The 22,929-nt window shown below is 60.7% G+C and overlaps 2 protein-coding genes across 4 annotated transcripts; one reads left to right on the top strand and one right to left on the bottom strand.

The window, feature by feature from the left end:
* Positions 1-1,616: 1,616 nt before the first annotated feature.
* Positions 1,617-6,956, bottom strand: KLF1 (KLF transcription factor 1). The gene is made up of 3 exons (XM_065575588.1): positions 6,265-6,956; positions 3,612-4,410; positions 1,617-2,988 (listed from the first exon to the last, which is right to left on the bottom strand). Exons 1-3 carry the CDS (start codon positions 6,349-6,351, stop codon positions 2,813-2,815), a joined length of 1,062 nt encoding a protein of 353 aa, XP_065431660.1. The 5' UTR covers positions 6,352-6,956; the 3' UTR covers positions 1,617-2,812.
* Positions 4,829-22,910, top strand: GCDH (glutaryl-CoA dehydrogenase). Of its 3 annotated transcripts, none has more exons than XM_065575585.1 (12): positions 4,829-4,900; positions 13,301-13,415; positions 13,783-13,818; positions 14,346-14,489; positions 15,095-15,157; positions 15,984-16,154; positions 17,226-17,355; positions 17,896-18,112; positions 18,860-18,963; positions 19,761-19,886; positions 21,083-21,243; positions 21,865-22,910. In XM_065575585.1, the coding sequence occupies exons 1-12, from the start codon at positions 4,844-4,846 to the stop codon at positions 21,936-21,938; spliced, it is 1,398 nt and encodes a 465-aa protein (XP_065431657.1). In that variant the 5' UTR covers positions 4,829-4,843; the 3' UTR covers positions 21,939-22,910. The 3 variants fall into 3 exon arrangements, with proteins under 3 accessions (XP_065431657.1, XP_065431658.1, XP_065431659.1); XM_065575586.1 differs by lacking the exon at positions 4,829-4,900 and adding an exon at positions 12,210-12,509; XM_065575587.1 differs by lacking the exon at positions 4,829-4,900 and adding an exon at positions 12,508-13,171.
* Positions 22,911-22,929: the final 19 nt, after the last annotated feature.

Below are 22,929 nucleotides of genomic sequence, written 5' to 3' on the forward strand. Positions count from 1 at the left end.
GGGGAAGATGTAAGACCCCCTGCAGTACCACCTGGGAGATAACTTGCCCCCGCATAGTTCGCACCGTGCGCTCTGCTAGAGATCCCCTTCAGCCCTGGCACGTCGCGGTACGAGGTTAATAGCCCTTCCCAAACCGTCAGCAGCATTCATGCCGCCTTTGGCTCGTTCCAGGGTCCGGCTCACCCTCCCAGCCCTCTTCCCGAGGCCCCGGTCTCAGTACCATCCAGTAGCAGTGAGTTCCACTGGCTAACCACGTGGGCATCATTCCTCAGATTGGATTTGAATTTGCCACCGCTCCCTGGCGCTGACTGTCCCCCGAGCTCGCGCTACATGGTGGAGCTTCCTCCAGCTCGAGCCCCGTCCTTGGATAGTCTGAGGTCCCACTTCGAGATCTCCTGGCGGAGGTAACTAAGCCCAATCTGTTCAAGCGCTCTGCAGGACAGCCTGCTCGCCCTCTGAACCCCGATCCCTTCCCGGGGATGGGCCGAACAGCCCTGCCCCCAGGGACAGGGGAGGCCGATCGCCCCAAAGGCAGTAGAATGGGCTCCGAGATTTATTTTCAATTCTTGTTTTAAGCGTGTGAAGGCAAAATGCACCAGTGTAAGGGCTGGTTCCACCCACCAGGGCCAAGGCCTGGAAAGACTCGCGGCCGGGAAAGGGTGCAGCCTGGAGGAGGTTTATTTTTCATTAATCCAGCAGGACTTTTACTGAAATGAGACCAGCTGATAGTGTGGCAGTGGGAGCGGCTTTCCCCTGGGGCTCCGAAACGCCCCTCTCCGCTGGCGGGGCTCATAACTAGCCGGAGAGCCCCTCCGGGGGGGGGGGGCAGGAGAGCGCTTAGCGGGGGGGTGATGATGTTTCAGTTAAAATGGCAGGTGGGGAATTCAGGGCAGAAGCCACTTGGGGGAGGGACCTACCATAGCACCCGAGAGCCCCAGTCAGAAACCAGGACCCCATTGTGCTGGGTGCGGTACATGATTTATTAGGTGCATTATGGTAGCAGCCAGGGGCCCCAATCTCAGCCCAGGACCCCTTGTGCACCCAGCCTCCCAGGCGCTGCCCCCCTGCAGCCATTAAACAAAATTCAATCGTATTCACTAGGCTCTGGGAGGCTGCCTAGCTGAATGGCCAGGGCCCCCTAGCAGGAGCCAGGACTCCTGGATTCTCCTCCCCACTCTGCCACGGACCCGCTCTCTGAGTGGGGCAAGTCCCTTTCACATTCGGAAACACAGGGTGGGAGGGGAAACTGAGGCAATGTAGAGCAGGAGCTGTTCCTCACTGTGCAACACCCAGCCTGACAGAGACCCCAACCTGGGTAAGCACTTCTGTGACACTTGGGCAGAGTCTTCCCCTGCAGCTGTTACTTTTCAATCCGCCAGGACACACTTTCAAAGAGCCAGGGGAAAAATAACTTCATTTCAACCCTGTCCTGGGTTAGAGGTTCAAACACACTGGGATGTGGAGTCTGCATGGAAGACACAGCAAGGGGAATCCCTATTCACTGATAGCAGTATAGGGCATATGAGACACACTAGGCAGGGGGAGAAACACACTGAACAGAAACGGAATCTGGACACAGGCATCTGAATTACAGAACTGATGGCTGGAGAGAGAAGAACTGGGTCCCCGAAGCTGCAAAGAGTCACTCACGGCGTAAATTTATTCCTTCAAAGAGTCCCACAACGTGTATATGCAGAGCTGGGAGGTCTGGCGGCTACCACTGTGAGATGAGGCCAGGGCCAGCAGCTGTTCTGAATGGAGCCAGTTCATTCAGAGAATTCCTCACCCGCGGCCCCCCTCCCCCCCACTGCTTCTCCTCACCCATCTCCCGTGGGCCAGACCCAAGCCCCACCCCTGCCCCGAGGGAGGGATTATAACAGTTTAGCCTCTGCAGTGGCAGTGGGGCAGGGAGGGGGGCAGGAGGCTCAGGGGAATGGGCCGGAGACCCACAAACTCATTTCATGGAGCTGGAAATTACATCTGGTTCTTTAATGATTAAAGTAAGTCAGAGCCGGCGCCCCCGAGCGGGGAAAGGCCTCATGTCCCAGTCCCCACCCCCGAGCCAGCCAGTTCCCTGCCCCGGGGCCAGAACAAAGCCAGCGCCCCCTACGGGGGAAAGAGGCTGGACTCCCACCTCTTGCAGTTTATAAAGTCTGAGCTGCTTAAAGGGCTCGTTGCCACTAGGGGGCGCCCCTCTCAGTGCTGCCTGCTCAGCCCCCCTGCAAGAGGGGACCCCATAGGGGTGGGGTTTTAAGGAGGGATCTCCAGAGGGTCGGGTTCTAGGTGCCACCAGCACAGGCAGGTTGGGTTCTAGGCATTGCTCACGAGAGGCCAGGTTCTGAGGGGGGTGAGTTGCAGGTACCATCAGGCAGGACAGATCCCTGAGGGAGGGGTTCTAGGCAACCCCAGGAGGGGAGGGGTTCCCCACTGCAAGGAAGCAGCTGGCACTGGACAAAGAAGTGGGGGGCTGCTGAAGTGGGGAGATCCAGGATCAACCAATCTCCCCCCAACACACACAATGGATCAGCACAATACCTCCCTCAAGCTGAGTTTGTGCATCCACTGCCCTCCCCCCACCGGGGAACTACCAGCCCCCAAATCATGCTGGTGCCTCAAAGAGGGGGGGCACTCACACAACCCCCCCAGGTCCATTCCCCACAGGAGAAGCCTTAACCCCCCCACACCCCAATTCTGCTGCTGACCAGTGCCCGTCTGGCCCTGAGCGTCCGTGACAGTCACAGGCCCGTGCCCGGGGCTACACTGGTGGCGCGGCCGCTCCGGTCCGTGGTGCAGGCAGAGCCGGGTGCAGTCACTACATGTGTCTCTTCATGTGCAGGGCCAGGTGGTCGGAGCGGGAGAAGGCACGCTGGCACAGCCGGCACTGGAACGGGCGCTGCCCCGTGTGCTTGCGGTAGTGGCGCGTCAGCTCGTCCGAGCGGGCGAACTTCCAGCCGCAGCCCTCCCAGGTACAGTGGTATGGCTTCTCGCCTGCCGGGAACAGAGGGAACGTCACCTCAGGCCAGCCCGCCCACCTCTGGGGTGGAGCCCGACGACTGGTTATACAGGGATCCAGCACTGAGATGCAGCCACCTCTGGGGTGGAGCGCAGGGGCTGTTTAGCAGCCGCACAGTAATCCCATCAAACATTTAGGACAGGAAGTGACGGCCCCGTACCTACTGCGGGGGAAGTGCAGGGAGGCAGAACGAAAGCCCCTGCCTCAGGGCCTGGTCAGGATGCAGGGACCAGAGCCTCGGGCGTTTTCCACAACCCGAAAGGGACAGGACATTTCCCGTCTCAGAGAGCCAGCACCTCCTGCATCAGGAGGCCCCCCCCCCCACATCCCGGCACCCCCCACAATACAGTGTCCCCCCCCAGAGACCTCCCCACAGCCCCCCTCCTGAGCCCCCCTGCTCCAAGCAGCCCCTCCAAGTCCTCCCCACAGCAGCCCCAAACCTCCACACAGCATCCCCTGAGCCCCCCACCCTGCAACACCCCCCTCCAAGCCCCCGCCCCATGCCACCCCCTAAGATCAGCCCCCCCAGTGCCACACTGGAGCCAGTGCAGGCTGTGCAGTCAGAGCCCCCCCCCCACACACACACACACACACACACCTGTGTGGGTGCGGAGATGGGCCTTGAGGTGGGAGCTCTTAGTGTAGGTCTTGCCGCAGCTGGGGTGGCTGCAGGTGTGGCTGGTGGGGCGCTTGTGGCCCCAGCCCTTGCGGCTCCTCTTGGGCTTGGCTGGGAGCTCCCCGGGCGGCGGGACGGGCGGTGCCAGGAGGCCGAGGTAGCCCGCGGGCGCTGGGGAGGGCAGAGCTGGGCTGCCCCGGTACAGCTGGACCCGGGCTTGGTACTGGCTGTGACAGAAGGCCTGGTAGCCGCCCCCCAGGCCGTAGGGGGGCGGCTGAGGCAGCTGGCAGTAGGGGGCACCCCGGGCCAGCAGGGCGGGGGCCAGCGGGGCATAGCCTCCGTATGTCAGCTGGTAGCCATGCCGCAGGGCCACGGGCTGGGGCTCCCCGTACCCGCCGGGGGTCTGGGCCTCACAGTCTGGCCTGGAGGGATACGCCGGCAGATGCCCCCCAAAGGTGCCCGCTCCCCCCTTTCCCAGGGGCTCGTTCCCCGACAGGAACTCAGCTACCAGGCTGGTGGGGCCCGGGAGCCCAGCCCCCGATGTGTACCCGCCCGGGCTCTGCCCCTTGTAGGCCTCCGGCTGGCACAGCCCAGGCCCCGCCTCAACCCCCCCGCCTGGGCCGGGGCCACCGGCCTCTGTGCTGGGGAAGTTGCAGAGCAGGAAGTCCAGGTCCCAGCAGGAGTCCTCAGCCTCTTGCTTGAGCTGCGGGGAGCTGTGGGGCTGGGGCAGGTCCGTGGGGCCGGGCGCTGGGGGGTCCAGGGCGTCTTCCACCTTCCACCACTAGAAAGGAAACCAACAGGCTCCATCAGGCCAGAGGAGACATTGGGAGAAGGGACTAGTGGTTAGAGCCAGGACTCTGGTTCCATCCCTCGCTCTAGGAGGGGAGCGGGGGCTAGTGGTTAGAGCAGGGGGCTGGGAGCCAGGACTCCTGGGTTCTAACCTCAGCTCGTACACTAAGCACGTCTTGCCCCTTTTCCAGCTAGGTTTTGTTTTACGGAGAGAAATTCCAGAGACCAACTCGCCACAAACCTCCCCCGAGCCCAGCCCAGCCTGTGGGGCCCATGGGACCGGCTCCAACGCTGTGCCGTGCTGGGCCCCAGAGATAAGAGAACCGGTTATCAGGACCCCGCAGCAGCTCCTGGCGGAGCGGGGGGACGGGGCCGTGCCGACTGCCCGGAGGGGAGAGCGCCCCGGGATGGGGCTCGCAGACAGGATGTTAAAGGAGAGGTGGGGCCCCCCTCCGGGGACAGACATTCATCACGCAAGTGAAGTGAGTTTGACTGCTCTCAGCCCAGCCCCTCTCCAGGTTCAATAAAAAGCCCAGATCAGAGGCTCAGCTGATGCTCAGTGATTAGATAGGGCGGGGCTAGCAGGGGCTGCGGGTCAGGAGTGAGGGGCACCGGCAGAGCTGGGGGGCGGGGGGGGCTAGCAGGGGCTGCGGGTCAGGAGTGAGGGGCACCGGCAGGGCTGAGGGGAGCTCAGGGCTGGGCTAGCAGGGGGCTGCGGGTCGGGAGTGAGGGGCACCGGCAGGGCTGAGGGGAGCCCAGGGCTGGGCTAGCAGGGGCTGCGGGTCGGGAGTGAGGGGCACCAGCAGGGCTGAGGGGAGCCCAGGGCTGGGCTAGCAGGGGCTGCGGGTCGGGAGTGAGGGGCACCAGCAGGGCTGAGGGGAGCTCAGGGCTGGGCTAGCAGGGGGCTGCGGGTCGGGAGTGAGGGGCACCGGCAGGGCTGAGGGGAGCTCAGGGCTGGGCTAGCAGGGGCTGCGGGTCGGGAGTGAGGGGCACCGGCAGGGCTGAGGGGAGCTCAGGGCTGGGCTAGCAGGGGGCTGCGGGTCGGGAGTGAGGGGCACCGGCAGGGCTGAGGGGAGCTCAGGGCTGGGCTAGCAGGGGCTGCGGGTTGGGAGTGAGGGGCACCGGCAGAGCTGGGGGGCCAGGGCTGGGCTAGCAGGGGCTGCGGGTCGAGAGTGAGGGGCACCGGCAGAGCTGGGGGGGGGGCCAGGGCTGGGATAGCAGGGACACTGCAGGGATGGAGGGGCACCATTCACTGGAAGCTCCTTTAAGGTGAACTCTGGGATTTCACCCCCCAAACTAGGAATGGAACCCAGGCGTCCTGCCCCACAGCCCCACATGCGGTGGCTTAGCAGGACCCACCACCCAGTGAAACCTCCCCCTAGGGAAGAGGCTCCCCACCTCCTCCTCCAGCGACCAGGTGCCTCCTGCCTGCAGTCGGTCTTACCCCAGGGCCCTCGGGGGCTCGGAGCAGGACTTGCTTTGCCCGTGCAATTCAGCAGAGCTGCGATGAGGTTGGACGGGGTGGGGGCAAGGAACAGTCCTCTTCCCCCCCCCCCCCCATCACTTCCCTGCCTAAACCAACAGAGCTCCCAAACCTTCCTGCCCCCCAAAAACACAGAGCCTAGAAATGCAGCCACCTCTGGGGAGCAGCACAGCTGCAGCTCCACACCAGAGAGGAGGGAAAAGAGTGACACCCTCCCCCCCACACACACCCCCTGCTGCGGGCAGCCCGGGCACCCACCCAACCAGTAAAGCAGCGACAAGTTCCACCCCTTGGAGCAAATCCATCGAGGGCCAGAGGTCAGGGGCAGCTCCTACCCCCCATACTGCCCCAGCCCCCCCTTACCTTGAGGATCTCCGACTGCTTCTCCTGGAAGTGGCAGAAGCCGGCCAGGCTGCTGATGGAGGGCAAGACGGCGTCGGCAAAGGCCATGGCCAGCCGGGCCCCAGCTCAGAGCCAGGCTGGGGGGGATCAGAGCCCAAGGGCTGGTGGGGGGGGGTAAACCAACTCCCTGCCCCCCTCACGTGCTCCTCTCACCTCCACCCCCCCAGCTGCTGGTTGCCTCGAGACACCCTCTGAGCAGAGCTTCCCCCCCCCTTCAAACGCTACATTTCCCTCTTTCCCGCCCCCCTCTCATTGGCTAGCCAAGGTGATAAGGGGAACCTCTAGGCCAATCAGAAGGAGGGGTGTGGCCCATGGGGGAGGCTAGCTGGGGACTTGGTTAATTTCACTCGAAGTGTGTGTGTGTGGGGGGGTCCCAGGTAGCTCAGGGCTGGGAAATTATCTCATGCCCCGGCCCCTACCGGGGATCTCAAAGCGGCTGCAGATTCTGTCCCCCTCAGGGGCTGATTTATAAAGGGGCAGAGCCCCCCACCCACCCCCATTGGCAGCAACCCAGGCCTCGGCACCTGCTAGACTCAGCCCCCAGGTGCCCCTCGTGAGGCCCATCAGTAGCCGGGGCTGCTGCCCATGGAGGGATGATTGACGCCATTTGGTAGCCCTCTCCCGCTGGGGGGCCACTGGATGCTGCCAGAGAGTCAGGACACCCACCATCTCTGGGAGGGGAGTGGGGGTTAGTGGTTAGAGCAGGGGGCTGGGAGCCAGGACTCCTGGGTTCTCTCCCCGGCTCTGGGAGGGGAGTGGGGTCTAGTGGTTAGAGCAGAGGGGGCTGGGAGCCAGGACTCCTGGGTTCTGTCCCCAGCTCTGGGAGGGGAGTGGGGTCTAGTGGTCAGAACAGGGGGCTGGGAGTCAGAGTTCGTACATACTATTCCCGCCACTCACCTGCTGGGTGACTTTGGCCAAATCACACACACACGCCCCGCCTTCGTGCCTCAGTTTCACCCCCTGTGAAATGGGGGTACTGCTACAGGCGCAGCGACCAGAGCAGCGTGGAAGGTTCGTGGTTGACTGGTCGGAGGCGAGGGGCCTCCCCCACCACAGCACCGGGCCGGGGCCTCCAGGCGGGAAGGAGGGTTTATGAATCACAGGAGGTCGGGGGATGGAAGGTGCCACCTAAATACAAATCATTGTCATGCCCCCAGACAGGTTCTAGTGGGTGAAACCAGGCCCAGAACAGGTCACGCAGTAGAGCCGGGGAGAGAACCCAGGAGTCCGGGCTCCCAGCCCCCTGCTCTAACCACTAGACCCCACTCCCCTCCCAGAGTTGAGGAGAGAACCAGGAGTCCCGTCACTCTCTGTCCCCCTAACCCTGCCTGTCCTGGATTTTTATACCGCACTATTTTCTCTCTTCCGGCCTCAGCCCCTTTCGAATTTCATCAAAGGAAACAAGGAACCAGAAATGCTGAGAATTTCCTGAGAAATAAAACAAGATTCAGGGAACCCCACCCTCCTGACCCCAACCAAGGGAGTACAGTCTAGTGGTTAGAGCAGGGGGGCTGGGAGCCAGGACTCCTGGGTTCTCTCCCCAGCTCTGGGAGGGGAGTGGGGTCTAGTGGTTAGAGCGGGGGGGGGGGGCTGGGAGCCAGGACTCCTGGGTTCTCTCCCCAGCTCTGGGTGGGGAGTGGGGTCTAGTGGTTAGAGCAGGGGGGCTGGGAGCCAGGACTCCTGGGTTCTCTCCCCAGCTCTGGGGGGAGAGTGGGGTCTAGTGGTTAGAGCAGGGGGCAGGGAGTCAGGACTCCTGGGTTCTCTCCCCGGTTCTGGGGGGGAGTGGCGTCTAGTGGTTAGAGCAGGGGGGCAGGGAGCCAGGACTCCTGGGTTCTGATCCTGACTGACTGAAGCAGCTATTTTCTCTCCTATTCCCTGGTGGCTCCGTCTCCCCCTGGCTCCCATTGCCCCCCCCCCGACCCCCCAAGTCGGGCCTTCCCTGCAGAGACAACCCCCCTTTCCCCAAACCCGGCCCACTGCTTTCGGGGAAGCGCGCGGACGTAGATCACCATCCACCTGGGCTTTATCGGCCTGCCCCAGCGCGGCCCAGCCGCCTGCCCCAGCTCTGATACCGGGACAAAGCTGGAGATAAACCCCCCGGATCTGCTCCAGCAGCGGGGAACTTTCCAGCTGAGACATGGGGGATCAGTCCCCGGTGGGCAGGGGAGCGAAGGCAGGGCTAGAACGGGGCTGCAGGTCGGGACTGAGGGGCACCAAAGAGCTGGGATGGGGCCCAGGGCTGGAATAACCGAGCGGGGGAGGGATTGGGTCAGCTTCACGTCCCCAAATCCTGGGTCTGAGTCCGGGGGCGCCTTGGCCTCTGGGAGTTTGGCGATGGGTTTTGACCCGCCAGGCGCTGGGGGGGAACAACATACCCGATTCCCACCTCAGTGGGGAGCCCCCCCGGGGGTCCCCTCTGCCTACCCCCAGCCTCACTCTCACCCCTGATCCCAGAAGCCATTGCATCTCTCCCCCTGCCCCACTGGGCACAGAGAAGGGGGCAGATGAGTGTTTCCCTCTCTCCCTCCCAGCCCAGCAGCCATGACCTGACGCCTGCATGAGACGAGCTCGCTAGGCCTCAGCCCAGTCGGTTCTAACCCCCCGCCACGGCGCCTGCAGCCTCCCAAGGGGTCTGGGGGGGATCCCAGCCCCAGGGCAATGGCTGCACAGAGGTGGGGAGCTGGGATCAGGTTCCCCCCCTTAGCTGCTCTGACACCCCCCAGCAGCTCCCCCAGGTCCTGGGGCTGATGGCCGTTAGGGGCTGCTGGGCGCTAATCTGCAGCTCCAGTCGCACCAGGCCATGTGTGAGCCCTGATTAGCACGGGGGGGAGGGGAAGGGGGGCTGTGAGATCAGAGCCCTGCCAGGAGCTCTGAGCGCTCGAGGGGCCGCCAGGGACCTGCCTCACACCCACCCGACCCCGATCCCACGCTGGGGAAAGGGTCGGGATCCTTATCCCCATGATGCAGAGCGGGAAACCGAACCTGAGCTCTCCCAGCAAGTCAGGACAGAGCCAGGAATAGAACCCAGGAGTCCTGACTCCCAGTCCCCTGTTCTGGGCTAGCAGGGGGCTGCATATTGGGACTGAGGGACAGTGGCAGATCTGAGCGGGGGAGCCTGGGGGGGGATAACAGGGGGCTGCGAGTCCAGAGTGAGGGGCACCGGCAGAGCAGGGGGCTGCGGGTCGGGAGTGAGGGGCACCGGCAGAGCTGGGGGCTGCGGGTCGGGAGTGAGGGGCTCCGGCAGGGCTGGGGGCTGCGGGTCGGGAGTGAGGGGCACCGGCAGGGCTGGGGGCTGCGGGTCGGGAGTGAGGGGCACCAGCAGGGCTGTGCCCCCTGCACACACAGGCCCTGCCAGGGGCCAGGCGGGTAGAAAAGGGGAAGTGATTCTTTCCCCAAATCCGGCCGGTTGTGGCTCCTCTGGCCCATGTCCCTGCTGCCGCAACGAGCCATGTGACAGCCGCACCCCCGCCCAGGGCATGACCCCTGCCAAGCACAGACCACGCGGCAGGCGGGAGGTGCCAGGCCCTCGGGGCCGGCACTGCCTCTGGCCTTTTGCCTTTGGGATGCCCCCACCGTGAGGGGTGGTGTGACAGGGAGAGCTCCCCCCCATACAGCCCCCCAACAGATCTCCCCGTGCCTCATAGGGACCCAGCTCCCCTCCGACCTCACCCCCACTCCCAGAGAGATATTGGTGGCAGTAGTGGGGTCCCCCATACTTCCCTATGCAGCCAGGCTGTGTCTGCTTGGGAGACAATCCCTTGCCTCTCCCCTCCTATGCCAAGCAGGGGCCACCAGAGCTGTGGGGCTCAGAGTCAACACCTCACTGAGTTGCCACAGCGCAGTTCCCCCTGCTGAGGCTCAGGGCTTAGGCTCTCATCTGACTCAGGCAGCATCTCTGGGTTCAAGAGCCTTCTCCACTGCATGCAGCTCCCGCCTCCCTGTACCTCTCTGCATTAGAGCTCAGCTGGACCCCCCCTCTCAAAGCCCCCCCTCTCTGAGGGAAGGGGCAACCCTTCGCATGGGCCTCTGAGCAGGCAAACTGGATTCTGCTGGGTTTAGAAATTCTGTGCAAGAAAGAGTTAAAGGGTCTTTTAAAAAGTGGGTGGGAAGATTGGCAGGGTGGCGGCTTGGCCTAGCGGCCAGGCTTCAGCCTAGACTGGGACACCTGGGTTCTATTCCCAGCTCTGCCCCTGATGTGCTTCATGATGCTGAGCCAGTCCCTTCCCCCCAACGGTGCCTCAGTTTCCCCTCCCACCTTCTGTATATTTAGCCTGTGAGCTCTTTGGGGCAAGGACTGTCGCTCATTCTGTGTCTGTGCCCGGCACAAGGGGGCCCCGATCTCAGTCAGGGTCTGTGCAGAGCCTGGTACAATGGGGCTGGTTGCAGATGTGCCCATTTCACAGAGAGTAAATAAACAAGGAGAGAGTTGGGCTGGTTTAGGGCACGACCTGCCCGGGCCGTGACCTCCCAGGCTGGTGGCATCATGTCACGGGGACCTTTTCACCTCCCTTATCAGGCTGTTTGCGTCGTCTGCCCATCCTCCCCGCCCCCCCGCCCCCAGCAATTTGGGGAAGTGGGGCCTGTGCTCTTTCCACATTCCAACCGCAAGGGTTTTTCTGAGAAACGCCCCCTTGCCCCCGTGCTCAGGGGCAGAGACCCAGGGTCGCTCCCCTCCCACTGGGGGCTTCCACTGCCAAATGCCTTCCCTGCGCTCCCAGGAGAGAGATTGGTATCATCTCCCTGGGGAAACTGAGGCACAGAGTGGGCAAGTCACTTGCCCAAGGTCACCCAGTGAGTCAGTGACAAAGGTGGGAACCCAGGAGTCCAGGACACTCAGCCCCCCCCTCCCCGGTGTAATCACTAGACCCCGCTCCCCTCCTCTAACTCCCAGGTCCCTTCCTCAAGGTGCCTTCTCACAGATGTCCGGGGTGGGGGGAGCCCAGGGCTGGGCTGGCAGGGGCTGCGGGTCGGGAGTGAGGGGCACCAGTAGAGCTGGGGGAGAGGGGTTGTCCAGGCTCTCTGTGTGTGTGTGTGTGTGTGTGTGTGTGTGACCCCTGCTCTCCCTGTAGGATGGGGGGGGGCTTTCAGAGCCTGGGGAGGGGGCGAGGGTTAGAAGCATCAATGGGCCCCCACCCGTTGGACGCAGGGTCCCAGTGGTCCAGATGCCCCAGGCTAGACTCTGCAGCTGGTGGGGTGGGGGGGGGTGTCCGCCTCTCCAGCCAATCACAGCCCCCACCTGCTCTGGGGGGCGGAGCTTGGAGAGACATTTACTCTTGATCCCCCCAATACACTTTATCTGCCTGCGGTTCACGTCGGAAGCGGGGGCGGGGCTGTTTCTGCACCACGTGCTCCTCCCCCCCCGCCCCCCACACGTGGCTGTATCATTTTTCGTGTTGCTCAAGCTCCTTCGCACGCCTCCTCTCGGTGGCCAATCACGGAGGGGTAAATCAACCACGCCCCCCCCCGTGAAAGGCGGGGTGCCGCTCCCTCCCTCTTCCCCCCTCCCCTTTGATAATTTCTCCCACTGTTTTTTTAACCCCCAAATCTCCCCACCCCCGGCGCAGCCGCAGAAGGATCCAGTTGTTGCAGGAACAGTTGGCAGCCCGGAGATGCTGCATGCAGATGTTGCAAACAAATGTAGTGTGCATCTTAATGAGGCAAGCGGCCTGTGCAAGCAGGCAGTTACATGCACAACCCCTCTCCCCCGAGTCTGCGTGCAAACGCTGCATGCACCCAGGGGTGCTGCAGGCCGAGGTGGCCATCATGCACCTGTTGCATGCATGCTTTCTCCCCTGTTTGTGTAGGCCAATGCTGCACGTGGGCGTTGCGTGCACCCTGAGGTTGCATGCATGCAGTTTTTGCAGACCAATGTGGCCGGCATGCGCCTGTGGCGGGCGTGCAGATGATTCACCCACGTGTAGCTGCAGGCAGAAGTGGCGCCACACAGGGGTTGCCTGCAGCATGCACCGGAGTGTCCAGTGCGGCACGTGCGAGCTCGCATGATGCGGTCTGTTACAGGCAATATGTGCCCGGCCTGCCGCCCGCTGCGGCCTCGCTGCTGAGCCAGGGGGACACCAAGGGGTTAATCTCGCTCGCTTCCGCCACACTCAAGATGTCGCGTCGCCCCGCCCCCTTCCTGCTGACGTCACGCCAAAGGGTTCCCTGGTTGCCCTTTGGTCAGGTTCAGAACCGCCCCTTCCCCCCAGGTGAGTCGCTCTGTGCTGGGGGGGGGGTCGGTCTCTTTGATCAGCCCCGCCCCCCAGCCCGGGTGCAGGTGGCAGGGGCAGCCTGGGGGGGGGCGCTCTCCGGGGGGGGTTGCTTAGCTCAGCTCCCGGGTCCCATTTGCTGAGGCCTCCGTGGTACCTTGGGCTCGGTCTGGCCCCCCCCCGCCCCCGGCTCCCGCAGCTGGGCGATGCCTGGCCCTCTCCCCTCCCCCCCGGCAGCTAAAGCAAAGGGGCTGGGGGCTGGCAGCCAGGGGGTTAATGCACAGGTTCTGCACCCCCCCCCCCCCCGGGGCTTGTAACCTAACGAAGGCCCCGATCCTGGCGCTGGGTCCATTAGCAGAGCCCCACCCCGAATCCGTGGGGAGCTGTACTGGGAGGAGAGTCAGAGCCAAGAACAGAACCCAGGAGTCCTGGCTTCCAGCCCCCCCGCCCTAACCACTAGACCCCACTCCCCACCCAGAGGTGGGGCTTGGCTCAGAGATCCAGTGTGGATTGTGTGTCTGGGCCGTCCCTGCCCCTTAGCATAGCAACAAGCGGTGCTGTGGGTCCCGTCCACGCACCAGAACCCATGGGAGGGACCCGGCTGCAACACAGCTACCCCGTCCTGCCTTGTCGTGGAGACCGCACCATGTTACAGCGTTCAGGTGATACATCGGGGTACATGCTTACACGATCAGCGGGACCCGTCTACACCCTGCCTCGTGACCGTGATTTATCAGTGTGTCTGGCTGTCACCCCTAAGCAGCCCCTCTCCCGTTTCCCTTCCCGACTAGAAGCAAACCCAGATGGCTCTGAGACTCGTGGCGACCGGGCTGCTGAGATGCCGCAGATGCCGCGTGGCGGGGGTCGGCGCTATCCGGCCCCAGGGCACCATAGCGGCACAGAAGGGTGAGTAGGGGCGGGAGCAGCCTCTGGCAGCACCCCCGAGCCAGACCCCCTACATGCTGATATTTTTTAAAAGAGGTGTGGGGAGGCTGGAGCTATGGGGGAAGTATGTGCCCCCACCACCATGGACCCACTGGTGTCACAAGTCCCCCATCCATGGGGGATCTGAGTCTGTCACAGCCCCACCTCCCCATCCCTGGCTTTTTAGCTCGGCAGGGCTAAGAAGCTGGCACAGGTAATGGGGTGCCCAGAAGGGGCTGCCTCCAGCGTGGCACAGGGTAGAGATTTGATCCAGTGATTTCTGCTTTGCGTCCTCAGCGGAGCAGGGATAAAATAACACACCTGCCCGGCTTCTTGTCTGCTTTTCCAGAAAAAGAAACAAAGGCCCGAGAGAAGCCCGTGAAAGGTAACCGCCCGCCCCCCCAGCTCCTATTGGAAAGGACTTTTTTACCCTGGGACAGCCACCGAAACTGGAGAACAGGGTCCGAGCGCCTCTACGAATCCATCAGTAGCAGAAAGTGAAACAGCCAGAGGGCAGCGCTTGGGTTTTTTGACAGTGCCTGTAAATCAGGGGTTTAAAAGCATTGGTTTGAACTAGGAGTATTATTAATTTGATTCCAGTAAAGGCTGGGCAGGGATCGGCTTTAGTGAATGGCTTCCATCCCATGCCCAACTGCTGATGCCTCTCAATTCTGACCCGCCGCCCTGCTATTCCAGCCCTGGGCTCCCCCGCCCCATAGTCAATACCCGTCACGCTTTACTTTGGGGAATAATGTTCCCATTTGTGATCTGCCTCCAGAGGGAGGGAAGTTGGGTTGAGAAGATGAGGTACCTGGCTTGTCATTTCCCCTCTCCCTGCGTGGGTAGGGGTAGGGGTAGGGGTTGGGGCTGAAGCTGTTAGGTGTGCATCCAGCTCTGACTGTCTTCCTCCAGCCCCGGGAGCCCAGTTTGACTGGCGAGATCCCCTGCAGCTGGAGAGGCAGCTAACCCAGGAGGAGCTCATGATCCGGGATTCCTTCCGCACCTACTGCCAGGAGAAGTTGATGCCACGAATTGTCATGGCCAACCGGAATGAAGGTGCCTGAAGCCAGCGCCGGGGATAGAACCCGTGACCGTTCCAAAAACCCGTGCCTCTGCCCCCGGAAGCTCTTTAGGGTTTAGATGCTGACGGCAACCGCTAGCACCGGGAGCCGTCCGATTGCGTCCGGTCTGTGGCAGCGGTGCCCAGACCCGCCCGGCCCAGAGATCCACGTGCCATGGCACCGTGCCATGGCTGCATGCAAACCAGAGGTGCTTGGGGGTGATTTACAGATCCAGATGCCGCCCGTTGTTCTCCCAACTGTTCTGCTCTTTTAAATTCCGTGGCCCCAGGGGATCCGAGATCAGAATCCGGCCCTGACCCCGTTGTAGACAGGGAGTGACTCCAGATTTACCCAGAGCTCACAGAGATCGGAACATGCCTGTATTTCTGTAGCCTCCTTCAGGGGCCAGTGGATGCCTGAATTAAATGCATTTGAGGGAGGGAACTGCAGATTAACCCCCCTGGTGGGGTTGCAGGGATGGGGAGAGCCAGGTGGGCTGCACGGCTGGAGCTCCCAGTCCCGAGCTGCCGGCGGGAGGGCAGAGGACGGTGACTCTGCCTTTGGCACTCACAGACACACTTCTGTGTCTCCTCTTCCCAGTCTTTCACCGGGACATCGTGTCGGAGCTGGGGGAGCTGGGAGTCCTGGGCTCCACCATCAAAGGTGAGCTGGACCCAGGAGGAGGTCCCCTCCGGCCAGGGCTGGGCGGGTCACTGGCTGGGACCTGGAGTGGATCTCAGTTCGAGGACAGTGTGTGCCATGGAGGGAGAGGTTGGCACGCCACAGGGAGGGATCTCGCCAGCTGACACGGGGCAGAGGAATGGGGGACACACCCCTGCGAGCTCTCCTGAAGCAGGCTGGCTACCCCTAGGGACAGTCCCGAGAGCTGAGCTGACCTGTGCTCACCTGGGACTGTGCAGTGGCCACGTCCCCTCCTTGCCTTCATGTTCACCCCAGTCATGCCCCCTCCTGCCCAGGCCACACCCACCTCTGCCCCACCTGGGATGCCCCCTGTGGCTGAGGGGGGTACAATGCCTCCTGCCCTGTGAGGGGGAGGGGTTGCACCAGTCCCGAGGCCCTTTTGCACCAGCCTGCGTGGCAGGAAGGGACCACATGGCTGTGCTGAATTGGGCCCCCCAGTATCTGGGAGCCGATTCTCCAGCGGCGGCTGTGGCATCTCTAATCCTGTGGCTTTGTGCCCGGGCAATGCAGCCCCCATGGCTCCATTTGGGAGGCAGCAGGTGCCCATGGACTATCCCCAGCGCACACAGTGCCCCCTACTGGCGTGTCTCAGCCCGGAGAGTGGATGTCGGAGCTCAGCCTGCGTGGCCCCCGTCAGCCCTTGGCATACGGGGTAGCAGGTGCTGAGGGGAGCCGTTCCCCAGCTGACCCTCAGGCGGGGAGGGGGTTCCAGTCTTGACTGACCCAGGGCGGGGTTCGGACCAGTGCTGCTGCTGTGTGTCCTGTCCACGTTCTGCGCCCATCTCAGGTTACGGCTGTGCCGGAACCACCTACGTGGCCTACGGGCTGCTGGCTCGGGAGATCGAGCGAGTGGACAGCAGCTACCGTTCGGTCCTGAGCGTCCAGTCGTCCCTGGTGATGCACCCCATCAACGCCTACGGGACGGAGCAGCAGAAGCAGAAATACCTGCCCCGTCTGGGTGAGTGAAAGGCGCAGGTGGGGGCTCTCACTGGCTAGGAGAGGAAGCGTGGATCCACCTGGGAGGCTGTTGGCTCCAGTGCTGGTAGACATCCCCCGTAGCTGGTCCCCTACTGTCTGGCCAGCTGGCAGAGCAGAGAGGATGCTGGGATGGTTCTTTCCTACAATGCTCTCTGCTGGGGTAACGTGGAAGGAGCGGGGGTTGGCGGGAGGGGGAAGGACTTGCCCCCTTCCCCCCCATGGAGGCGGGCTGCTGGGACAGGGGTGGGCACCCAGGAGGCTGGGCCCTCAGCGCACAGGGTGGGGAAGGTCTGCTGGGGTGGGCACACAGGGAGTGGGGTGACAGGGGAGTGGGGGGCACTGGGGGTGAAGGAGCCATGAGGAGAATGTCGGGGGAGGGAGGATGCGGAAGTTGGGGGCAGGGTAGGTGTTGGGGACGGGGGATGTGAGAGCCATAGGGGGAGGGGTGGCAACTGCGGGATTGGGTATCGCCTCGGGGGTGGGAACCATGGGGATGGTGTTGGGGGCAGAATGTGGGAACTGGGGGAAGGAGAGAGGGCTTCAGTGGGGTGGTCAGTGCGAGACCCAGGGGGAGGGTGTTGGGGTGAGTAGGGGCTTGGGAACTGGGGGGAACCTAGGAGAAAAGTGGTTGGGGGCAGTGTCTGGTGGTTGAGGGGCAGTGCAGGAGCTGGGGCAGGTCGTTCGGGGCTGGGATGAGAGGCGGGGTGGGAATTGATGGGGTGGGGGAGGTGGTGCAGGAACCTGGTGGGAGGGAGGCAAGACAGGTGGGAATTGGTGGAGGGAGGGGTTGGTGCAGGGCCTGGGACGGGATGCAGATGGGAATTGGTGGAGGGTGCAGGACCTGGGGTGGGGGAGTGAGAATTGGAGGGGGGGTACAGGACCTGGGTGGGGAGTAGGAGTGGAGTGGTGGTGGGAATTGAGGGGGGGTGCAGGACCTGGGGTGGGAATTGAGGGGAGGGGTGCAGGACTGGGGGGGTGCAGGACCTGGGCTTAGGGTCGGGGCAGAGGGGCCGCGGCTCCAGCCCAAGCCCACTGGCTTCGCTGTCCTCAGCCACAGGGGAGCTGCTGGGCTGCTTCGGGCTGACGGAGCCCAACCACGGCAGCGACCCCGGGGGCATGGAGACCAGGGCTCGCTACCACCCGGCCAGCAAGACCTACACGCTCAACGGCTCCAAGACCTGGTGAGACAGAGCCAGGCCCCGGCAGCCCGGCTGTGAGCCCTGCCCATGGCTCTCAGCAGCCACCCACACTCCAGGCCCTTGGTCTCACTGCCACCCTGCCCTGAGCTGAGCAAGCCCCGCCCCAACTGCTGCACCCCGATAATCTCAGCCCTGCCCTCTTGCTCCCCTGGCTAAGCCAATCCTGGGCCTCTCCAGGGAGAGGGGCTGGGAGCTAGGACTCCTGGGTTCTATCCCCAGCTCTGGGGGAGAGGTGGAGTCCAGTGGTTGGAGCGGGGTGGGGTGGGGCTGGGAGCTAGGACTCCTGGGTTCTATCCCCAGCTCTGGGAGAGAGGTGGGGTCCAGTGGTTGGAGCGGGGTGGGGTGGGGCTGGGAGCTAGGACTCCTGGGTTCCATCCCTGGCTCTGCTACTGAGTTTCTGGGGTGTTTCACATCTCCCCTCCGTGGCTCGTTTTCCCTGTTTGGATGGTACCGTCCTGCTTCCTTTGTGGGGGGGAGCTCTGGGAGTCTCCGAGATGAGCTGGGTCTCACGTCTCCTCCCAGGATCACCAACTCCCCCCTGGCGGATCTCTGCGTGGTGTGGGCCGTGTGCGAGGATGGGAGGATCCGGGGCTTCCTCCTGGAGAGGGGGATGAAGGGCCTGTCGACGCCCAAGATCGAGGGCAAGTTCTCCCTGCGGGCCTCCACCACCGGCATGATCCTGATGGAGGACGTGGAGGTGCCGGAGGAGAACCTGCTGCCGCATGTCTCTGGGCTCGCGGTAAGTCTAACCTCCTCTCCCCCCAGCTGATTCTTCAGTTCCCCATGATCTCACGGCCTAAGCAGGGTTGGCTGGGGACACTGCTTGGAGGAGAGACTCCAGCTGCTGTGGGGAGGGGGGCCAGCAGGGGGTGCTTTCCCCATCGAGCCAATGCTGACTTCAGTGCGGTGCTAGGGGGCACTATGCTGCAAGGGAATGGCCTTTAAACGGGTGTTAATCCAGGTGTCATGGCCTGACCCTCACCTTGGCAGTTGCCTTCAGCTTCCCAAACCATAGGAAGCAATCGACTGCTGGATTCTTCTTCGCGTCCTGTCTTGGGCATGGTTGCTGTGTGGTTGATGAAAACAGCTGCTGTGCCCTGCCCCCACCCCAGAAGCAGCTGCATTTCAGCACAGGGCCAAGTGACCCTTGGATAAGTAGCTGCAGTTGTCTCTGGGGTAGAGAACAACATTTCAGCAGGGGGTGAGTGATCGCAGGTATAAAACAGCCCCCACTGTCAAGGGAGCTTCCGTTGGAGAGATCAGCCGTTCCTGTGGCTTTAACAGGTCAGTTTTGATGGATGTCAATGGGCTTGTGCTTAGAAATGTGGTCCCCAAATCCTTCTGGGCAGAGACAGACAATGCCGCGGAAGCTAGTATCCTATTGCCCTGTTAACGCAGGGGACTGGCAGGAGCAGAGGTCATGTGCTCCTCCTTGGCAGCGTTGCCTGGAGGTTAATGATCAAGGCTCTTTCTCGTGTCCTGCCAGGGTCCGTTTGGCTGTCTGAACAACGCCAGGTACGGCATTGCCTGGGGAGCACTCGGAGCTGCTGAATTCTGCTTTGAGACAGCCAGGCAGTATGCCTTGGACAGGTAATGGCTGTGTGGGGGAGGAGGAGAACTCTTTGTCCCTGGGGTGGGTGGAAGCTCCATGTAGGTTTGGGGGATCCTGCCTGCCTCTTTTAAAGGCACTGATTAATTTAGACCTCACTGCATTCATGGGAGAGTCCTTGCCAGGAGGGGAAACTGAGCGAGAGAGATTAAGTGACTTGACCAAGGTTGCACAGTGGATCAGTAGCAGAGCTGGGAATGGGACCCAGGAGTCCTGACTCCCAGCCCCCTTCCCGAACCCACTGGGGTGAATGCCAGCGGTCAGCTGTGGGAGAGCACAGTGGAGTCCAGCAGTGAAGGGCTTTCATGGGGCTCACTAGCTCTTTCCTGTCCAGTTGTGCCACCAGCCGATTACGTGCAGTATATATGAAGCGTTCTAGCTCTCGGAAGAACTTTCCGCCGTAGAGCGTCCGATGGAACTCTGCTTCGCTGGGCAGAGATCAAGGCAGATGAGAAGCAAGGACAGTGTAGTGCATAAGGCACTGAACTGTGACTTGGGCAGAATCAGGGACAGAACCCAGGTGTCCCACATCCCTTCCCCTCTCCGGGCCCTGGTTTCCCCTCCCACCATGGGAGCTTGTCAGGACAGAGCCCCTCTCTCGCTCTGTCTAGGCAGTGCCCAGCACAATGGGGATTTTGGATGGGGCTTTCAGGCACTACCTAATAGACCTAGTACAATGCTCCGTTCCAATTGAAGGCAGTCACCAGAGGTGGATCTGCCCCAGGAGTTTTAAGTGACTTTTGCTCCTTGGTTTCCTAACTAAGTTGTCCTCCCCTAGGATCCAGTTTGGGGTGCCGCTGGCTAGGAACCAGCTGATTCAGAAGAAGCTGGCTGATATGCTCACCGAGATCACCATTGGCTTACAAGCTTGCCTGCAGCTGGGGAGGCTAAAGGATGAAGACAAGTATGTACCTGCCTTTCTAAACCAAAAAGTTATTCTGGGGGTTAGACTGCAAAGCTAGAAGGGGGTTGGCTGACTCAGGGGTGGAGAATGGGATCCAGGGTCTTACCCTTCCAGGGTACACTGGCTTTGATCCAGCCCCAGGCTCGGGGGGACTGTGGCAGAAGGTGTTGTGGAATGACATAGAATCATAAAACTGGAAGGGACCTCGAGAGGTCATCTAGTCCAGTCCCCTGCACTCAAGGCAGGACTAAGTATTATCCAGACCATCCCTGACAGGTGTTTGTCCAACCTGCTCTTAAAAATCCCCAATGATGGAGATTCCACAACCTCCCTAGGCATTTTATTCCAGTGCTTAACCACCCTGACAGGAAGTTTTTCCTAATGTCCAACCTAAACCGCCCTTGCTGCAATTTAACCCATTGCTTCTTGTCCTATCCTCGGAGATTAAGAAGAACAATTTTTCTCCCTCCTGTTCGTAACAACCGTTTATGTACTTGAAAACTGTGATGTCCCCTCTGTCTTCTCTTCTCCAGACTAAACAAACCCAATTGTTTCAATCTTCCCTCATAGCTCATGTTTTCTAGAACTTTAACCATTTTTTGTTGCTCTTCTCTGGACTTTTTCTCCAATTTGTCCACATCTTTCCTGAAATGTGGTGCCCAGAACTGGATGCAATACTCCAGTTGAGGCCTAATCAGTGCGGAGTAGAGTGGAAGAATTACTTCTTGTGTCTTGCTTACAATACTCCTGCTAATACATCCCAGAACGATGTTTGCTTTTTTTTTTCCTGCAAGAGCATTACACTGTTGACTCATATTTAGCTTGTGATCCACTATGATCCCCAGCTCCCTTTCCGCAGTACTCCTTCCTAGGCATCATTTCCCATTTTGTAGGTGTGACATACAGGGCCTTTTCCTTCTAAGAGGCAATGGCTCCAATCCAGCCCCCAGTTCGGGGACTGCCTGGCTCATGCAGGTGGGGAAAGGGGCCCTATTCCCCTCTAGGAGCGTTGGTTCTGATCCAGCCCACATGGTTAGAGAAAAACAGGCCGTTCCCCTTTGGCCAAGCTGCTAGGTCTCCCCAGTGTGAACCGAGGCTGCTGGGTCTCAGCCTAGTGCCAACGTGACACAAACTCTGGTTCCGCCGGGGAGATTGTCCTTCCACCCCAGTGCCCTTGATCGCTCCTGTCGCTGTAGGGCCGCCCCCGAGATGATCTCCATGCTGAAGCGGAACTCTTGTGGCAAAGCACTGGATATTGCCCGCCAGGCCCGGGACATGCTGGGGGGCAACGGCATTGCCGACGAATACCATGTCATCCGGCATGTCATGAACCTGGAGGCCGTGAATACCTATGAAGGTAAATCTCCCCATACACCTTTGTATCAAATGCCATGAAAGTTCCTGGGATTTCCCAGCTCCTTCGGGACCATGGAGGTAAGGGATACAAAGCAGGATGCTAGGGGGTGCTGTGCTTCAGGGAGCAGGGCAGGCCTCAGTAGGAGGCATTCTCCCCTCCAATCCAATGTCCCTGTGTCACGTTGGGGCTTACAGCTCCAACTGGATATGATGTTCTTCACTTCCTGCCCTGCTTTCTTGTTTGCCATTGCTGTACGCTGCTGAAACAGCTGCCATGTTCCACCCTAGAGGTGGCTGCATTTTAGTGATTTGCTTTGCTCATCGCTAATGCAGCCTTTCTTCACCTTCCGGGGGAAGCAACCCCTGCCACTGTTGGATGGATAATCTTGGATCATGCCCATCCTCTAGCATCTGATGATTTACGCCTGGTCTATACACAGGTTTTACCCCCAGATAATGGTGTTTGTCGCGGGGGGAGGGGTGACTTTCATTTACCAGTATAGTTATATGAGTACAACCACTAGTGTGGACATGACAGAAGGGGAATAAAGGTGCCTTATACTGATATGGCATATTCCCCTTCCCAGTGAGATCTTTGTTCCCATTTCTCTTTGCTTCACAGGCACGCATGATATCCACGCTCTCATCCTTGGCAGAGCAATCACCGGACTTCAGTCTTTCACCGTCGGCAAATAAATCCAGTATGGAGGAGGCCTAAATCACCTTCGCAACAGCCTTAAATTCACTACGGCGGAAGAATGATCGTTTTGTATAAAAAGATTTTTCGTTCTCCAGATAAAAAAGTCACAAGCCAGAGGCTGCTGGTGTGATACAGAATCTGAATGTAGCTCTTCAGGCTGACTCCTTGATTCTTTCTTACTTTACAATACGATTCGCTCCCAAATCAGCTAGTTGGTTTTCAAGCTGCAGAATCTGGGAGAAGGTCTTCTTCCGCTCTGTTTGCAGTAAAGGGTCAAGGAGACAGGCCCGGTAATGGACCGTCTTTGCCAGCATTGCATTTGTATTTTGGGGATATGGGAGAGGGTGAAATTAGCGAAACTTCTGTGAAGTGGATTGTCATGTAACAAAAGTCAGTGGATTTGTGGTGATGGATTGGCTGCTCGATGCATGGAGCTGGCTTGCTTGCTTTCTCCTTGAGTGTAAATTCAGGACCAGTGTGGGAAAGGCTGCCTGTATCAACAGGGTGGAAATGCAGTCTCACTCATCAGTGGTTCATCTCTCCTTCCACTGGATGTCCAAGTTCAGCTAACTTGCTTCTCAGAATTATCTGAATGGCTGCACTATTGCATGCTGGGAGAACTCTCTTCTCTTTACAAAGCTGTGCTGAAGCCATAAAAACCTGAATCTTCATGCACAGCCAGGTCATGGGACATGTCCAACGGGCATCTGCACAATGTAGCTACTGAGCTAAACGTTATCCAAGTTGAAGCAATGCTGTCCACTGCACAGGGCTGGAGCTCAGAACACGGTTAAATTCCTGGCTCTGCCACGGACCCACTGCAGGCAACTCTCTGGGCCTCAGTTTCCCCAGCTGTAAGACACATTTAGCATTCCTGTTACCAAATTTCTCTTTCACAGTAGCCCACAGTTGAACCCAGCTGATCTCGTATCCCTTCTGTTACTTACATGAATAAATTTTAAAATCTACGGTATCTTGCTTTTTCTG

This window comes from Chrysemys picta, chromosome 22 (assembly GCF_011386835.1).
Source record: "Chrysemys picta bellii isolate R12L10 chromosome 22, ASM1138683v2, whole genome shotgun sequence".
Classification (NCBI taxonomy): domain Eukaryota; kingdom Metazoa; phylum Chordata; order Testudines; family Emydidae; genus Chrysemys; species Chrysemys picta.